Source organism: Gastrolobium bilobum, unplaced genomic scaffold, assembly GCF_033153095.1.
Source record: "Gastrolobium bilobum isolate Gb01-03AN ecotype WA unplaced genomic scaffold, APGP_CSIRO_Gbil_v1 utg32822, whole genome shotgun sequence".
Classification (NCBI taxonomy): domain Eukaryota; kingdom Viridiplantae; phylum Streptophyta; class Magnoliopsida; order Fabales; family Fabaceae; genus Gastrolobium; species Gastrolobium bilobum.
In genome coordinates this window covers 65336-71614 of record NW_026895653.1, presented here as the reverse complement: position 1 = coordinate 71614, position 6279 = coordinate 65336, and the positions used below count along the sequence as shown (strand labels likewise).

Genomic DNA, 6279 nt, shown 5'->3' with positions numbered 1-6279 from the left:
TTTATTATTTATTTCTTTTATAAGCTAGATTATGTTTCCTTTTTTCTTAGGATTTGGGTTTATTCTTTTAGGCACATTAGTTTCTCTATAAATATTGTAACCTTTTGCACCTATGTTTTTATGAAAGCAATAATATTTTACTAGTTTTTCTCCTTTTAAGTGATTATTGTCATATTGATGTTCTGAATTTCATATTTTACTAGCTATACAAGTTTCTTTGTAATCTCTCGGCAAAAAAATTAAAATATTGTATTTAAATAAAATAATTACGCATTTAATGTTGTTTCGTAAAAAATTACACATCTACTGCACAATGTGACGTCAGTTTTGGGCGTCACATGTGACGCCCCATTGAGGCGTCTTATCCATGGGAGAGACGCCCCAATGGGGCGTCACATGTGACGCCCAAAACTAGCGTCACATGTGTGCTCTATATATTTCCTCACCCCCTCCATTCAATTCACACCTCTTCTCTCACTCTTCATATCTCTCTTCTCCACCAACATTCCTTTATCTTTAATTTAGTATTTGAATTTTAGTTGTAATTCTATTTAAAAATGAGTTCAAATCCTGATTCTGTTCGTGTTGTGTTATATTTCAATGGTAGGAAGGTAGAAGGTCGACGAGGTGTCATATTCGAAGGTGAAAAAAGGGTGACACGTATCCAACGCAACACAACCATTGGCGAATTGCATCAGAGAATTCGGCAGAAGTTAAGTCTTCAAGACAACCAATGTATCACTGAGATCACGACAAGGGTGTGGCAAGGTGATAAATACATTAGTTTGAAAGTGCTTGACGATGAAGACTTGGAGATGACAATGGAAGAATTTTGCAACCAGTCAAGGACAGATTTTCTAGAGTTGTATGTCGACATCGTTGCAACGGAGAATGCTCCCATACCGGTGAGGTCAGTTTATTTAAATTCTCCCCGTCTTCCAGCTTCTCCTGCCGCTCATGCGTCTCCAGTTGGTATCTTTTCTGAGGGAGATGAAAATAATCCGACTTGGGAAATGCACGACGATGATGACGATGAAAATATGGCAATGGAAGAACATCTTCTGGCGGAGGATGCTAGTGCTTCAGAAGGAGATGAATCTCGTGAGATGGGTGCGTCTGAAATTCCAATATTCCATCAACCAGTCGTCGCGCAAATGCCGCAGTTGAATGACGTTGCGTCTGCTCCGTTTGGTATTCCACAAGAAGGTAATTGTTCCCATTTGTATATTGCGTGAATAAATAACTGATTTAATGTTGCCTGAATTAGTAGTAAGTTCGTATTAAAAAATTATAACCCGCAATTGCAGGTGACACAGATGTTATTCCTTTTTGGGAAGGAATTCCGCATTATTCTTACATTGATTGGAGTTATCAGAGCGAACAAGAATCATGTACTGATGGTTCGGTGTCTGGATCGGCTTCAATACAAGGTCCGTGGCAACTGGGTGACATGTTATTTGTCAATCAAGAATTTGCGACAAAAAAAGATGTCCAAATGGCACTTAAGCACAACCTTATTAGGGAGCATCAAGAAGCCATTGTAATTGAGAGCACGCCTGCAAAGTTGTCTATGAAATGTTGTGCGTACGATCAAGGTTGTCCGTGGCGCGTAAGGGCGATCAAACTGGTGTTTCGTGAAAATTGGAAAATAACGAGATGGGGTGGAAAACACGAATGTGTGAATGAGCACATTTCCCAGGGTCATAGACAGCTTGATGCGGACGTTATTGCAGATCTCGTGATAGGTACCTTTTTGTATTTTTAATGTGTGATTGACCACAAATGTGTAATTAAATTCGTTCGATGTTATCGAGGAACTGATATCCTCTTCAATGCAGGGATGATAAAGTCTGAACCATCTGTGTCAATCTCTTTGGTGCAAGAAAGGATAACTGCTAAATATGGCTTTCAAGTTTCGTACAGAAAGGCGTGGTATGCGAAGCAGAAAGCGATGGCAATTTTGTACGGTGATTGGGAGGAATCGTATGCTTTTTTACCAAGGTGGTGCGAATACATGCTTCGCTTTTCTCCAGGTTCATTTTATCATATACAAACTAATGATCTTTATGCCGAGCAGAGCTTAGTTTCTGGAAAAAAGGTTTTTCATCGCATTTTTTGGACGTTTAGACAGTGTTGTGAGGCGTTCAAATTTGCCAAACCCGTCATCCAAATTGATGGAACACATTTATATGGAAAGTACAAAGGGAAATTGTTGGTGGCCACAACCCAAGATGGTAATAATGAATGTTTACCGATCGCATTTGCCATCGTAGAAGGCGAAACTTTGGAAGCATGGGATTATTTTCTCGTTAATATTCGTGCTCATGTGACTACGATGTCAAACATATGTTTAATATCCGATCGGCATCGAAGCATAATATCTGCTGTGGAAAATAACCCTACTTGGCAGCCGCCAAATGCGTATCACGTATTCTGTATTCGTCATATTGCAAGCAACTTCAATCAAAAGTTTCGAAATGAAGATTTGAAGCGGATGTTAAAGAATTTAGGTATACTCATTGACTGAATGCTTAATTATTTCTTTCCATTATGACTGTCAATTTATGTTTAATTCGTTTATGTCCAATTTGTGCAGGTTATACTCCAGCAATGGTTGATTTTGAAAGGAATCTTGCGAGTTTCCGTGAAAGTAGTCCTCAAATTGCTGAGTGGATAGATGCGATTCCTAAGGAAAAGTGGTCGCGTGCCTACGATATTGAAGGACGGAGGTACGGTCATATGACAACAAATTTGGCTGAATCTGTCAATAGGGTTTTGAAGGGGGCCAGAAATATGCCTATAACAGCATTGGTTAAGCATACATATAGCAGATTGGTTGCATATTTTGTTGAGAGAGGAACAAATGCTCTTGCACAACTTCAATCAGCTCATCGTCACTCCAAACATGTTGTTGAATTGGTCAAGAAGAACCAGGTAGATGCAACAGGCCACCACGTTCGTGCATACAATGTTGAACATACTGTATTCGAGGTTGACGCAGGTTGGGAACGTTCATATTCTGTCAACCTCCCACAGAGATACTGTCAGTGTGGAAAGTTTAAGGCCTTTAAGTATCCATGTAGTCACGCTGTTGCTGCTGCGTTAAGTGTTAGGCAGAGTGCGTTCACTTACGTTGACGACGTCTTCTTGATAAATAACTTGGTCGAGGCTTATTCTTTTCCGTGGGAGCCAATCGGAAACGAGGAAGCAATACCTGAAATTAGTGGTGCAAAGATTATTCCTGATTGTACTATGTTGCGTGCAAAAGGTCGTCCAAAGTCAACTCGCATCCGCAACGAGATGGATGAAGTTGAGACAAGCCAGAGCCGTATCAGGTGTGGACTTTGCAAGGAACGCGGCCATAATCGTCGGCGATGTCCAAGTCGTGGGAGAAACGAATGATTTGCATATTATGTTCATATTGTTGCTGTTGGTTATGTTATTGCATGAATTGTAATGTCCGTTATGTTGGACTTTTTACTTTCCGTTTATGTATGTTTTTAAGCTTGAATTATTAATTAGCTGATGCTGTTAGTTACCGTAATATAAATCCGCAAAGAACGATAACCAAAACATAGTGAATAGTCCAAATAATATAATAATGTAGCGTCCACAATATAACAACATGCTACACTCATATGACATATACAAAAGAACAAAATAATAACAATATGAAACAGTCCACAACATAATGAATAAACAAAATGTCAATGAAACTAGGACCACGGTGGCCATGGCCTATGTCGTGCATCCCTATCTGGTAGTATACGTCTGTCCCAGACTGGGTCACCCTGATGGTCCTGTGGAGGTGGAGTGTGGAAGTCATCCATCGCCGCACGGATGAAATCATCTGATGGTCCTGCACTGCTGCCCGGCACATCAAAAGGGGTGTGTCCCTGACTGTGAGAATCCGTGGCTAGAGTCTCCCCACTGTCATGGCTCTCTGCAACAAGGCCTACAGAGCGATACAACTCCATCGTGTCCTCTGCAGACCAAAAGGGGTAATCGGCATCAAGTCCCTGTGAATAGGGCTGGAAATCAGGCTGTGAGGATGCCGGATCCGCTCCTGCCATAGCCATCGGACTAGCCTGGAAAACTGGCTCCTGCCCGCTCATGTAAGGGTGCTCAGACGCCGCCTGACTAGGACCTGCCGCATACTGCGATCCGTGATGATAAATCGGCTGTGACCCGTAAGTAGGACCAAATGCTGGAGGTCTAAACCATCCCTGAGTCTCGACCACTGGTCTAGGTGCTATAATCGGGACAGGCTCAGCAGCAACTCTCTCACGTGTACGTCCTAATCCCCGTCCCTCCCGTCTATTACGAGGAACATCCACGATCAACTGAGGATCAGGCTGAGTCTGCACGGGGGGTGCCTCAGGTCCAGGCTCATCAACTCGTGAACTCTCACGAAACATCCCAATAATTCGGCCTATCTCCTCGTGGATATACTGTAGTCCAAATCGAGGAAACTCCTCCGCCGTTGTTGCATGATACAGCATTTCAAGACCGTCAATCTGCATATTACGAAAAAATGTTAGTTGTAATTTGAAACAAATGTAAAATAAGTACAAAACTCACCATGCGCCCTATCTTTGCTGCCCTCCGTGATATGTAGCGCTTTCCCCTCTCTCTGAACCACTCCATGTACTCATGATTAGGTGACATCAAACCATATAATGGAGGTGGCAGTACAATATGCTGAATCCTAGTATTCCATCGATCAATGTGAGCCCTGAGCTTACGTCTCCAGTTCTCTTCAACCTTCCCCCGTAGAGTATGATCATGTATTCCTCTCAATTTTCTAGATTTTTCCGGGATGGGTTGATTAAGACCAAACTGTCGCATGCACCTATCCGGTTGACATGCCTCAACTGTGTGGAAGTAGATAATAGGTGTGGGAGCTAGCCACAGATACTGCTGCTCTGGAGTCACGTCAAGCCACTCATATTCTATATACGGCTGCCACACCACCTACAAACAAAATGTGAAACAATATATAGAGTTACAAAAAAAAATAAACCCATAGACAAATAACAACACCGTAAGTATCTAACACCAAACCTCATCTCTACAGAGTGTGTCCAATGTTGCCCGATAATGGGTGACCTCATGAGGTTTAAACTTTTGTACAGCATTAAACCTGTCAATCAAAAACATTATCAACCATACATAATCGTCCAAAGTCAAGAAGTATACAGTTAGTACATACAGTATTAACCATACATTATCGAAATCAAATGAAGTAAATAAATCATACCGGCATCCATAATGTGTGCCCGGCTGTGGATGAGGAGGAAGGGGTGGAGCAATGGGTGGGAATCGTATCCATGCCCAAATTTGAAGGAGAATATGGCAACCACCCATGTCGCTTCGACGGGCATCTGTCACTTCACACAAATTCCTGAACAAGTGTGTCAAAACTGCAGATCCCCAGCTGAATCGGCCAATGTCCTCAAATCCTCCACCTAGCAACGGGACAAGCCGACAACCAAAATTGCTACCTCCAGACTTGTCCGCCAGCAACCAAGTCCCCAACATCCGCGCAATGTGAGCTTTTGTGAAGTAGATCTCGGCAGCATGATTCCCTTCATGATCAGTCCACCGGGTATAATGTCGATCCAAGAATGAGATGCGGAGGTCGCCAGAATGATGGAACTCACCGGCCTCTGGAACATGTCCAAAAACACCAGCACAAGCAGCGTGCCAATCCTCAGAGGTCGATCCGATGACGACAGTACCGTCGGTCGGCAAGCCCAAGATGCCTGCCACATCTTGTAAGGTGATCGTCATCTCACCTTGGGTCATGTGAAAGGTATGTGTCTCTGGTCTCCACCTCTCGACCAGAGCACTAATTAAAAATGTATCTATCTGTGATAAATTACGCAGTTATCACGTGTTAACGAATTACATTATTTAATTACATAAATACAAAACGACATAAATAACATACCTGGATATGTTGCATCCTGGCAACATGTATGAAACCCGCCTGTCTGAGGTACTCTTCCACAACCTGTGGAATAGCACCGGTAGGTGGGCCCCCTTGTGGCTTCCCACGCCTCGTCTTAATCTTTCTTACATGCTCAGTATTCCACACACGCTGTGAAATATGACCTTTCTGCGTCCTCTGACGAAGGACCTCCCACCTGTAGGGTCCAGGTATGATCCACATGCTGGGATCGGTGGGCTCTACATCCGAATCAGATCCCGAAGAAGATGATGACTCAGCCATTATCCTTAACTAACTACAAAGTTATGCACTCCCGCATTAATAAC

At 42.8% G+C, this 6279-nt stretch overlaps 1 protein-coding gene across 1 annotated transcript; it reads right to left on the bottom strand.

Moving 5' to 3' along the window:
• Positions 1–3712: 3712 nt before the first annotated feature.
• Positions 3713–5793, bottom strand: LOC133286865 (serine/threonine-protein phosphatase 7 long form homolog). The gene is made up of 4 exons (XM_061484370.1): positions 5261–5793; positions 5065–5143; positions 4582–4974; positions 3713–4517 (listed from the first exon to the last, which is right to left on the bottom strand). The coding sequence occupies exons 1-4, from the start codon at positions 5791–5793 to the stop codon at positions 3717–3719; spliced, it is 1806 nt and encodes a 601-aa protein (XP_061340354.1). The 3' UTR covers positions 3713–3716.
• Between the last annotated feature and the right edge of the window lie 486 nt (positions 5794–6279).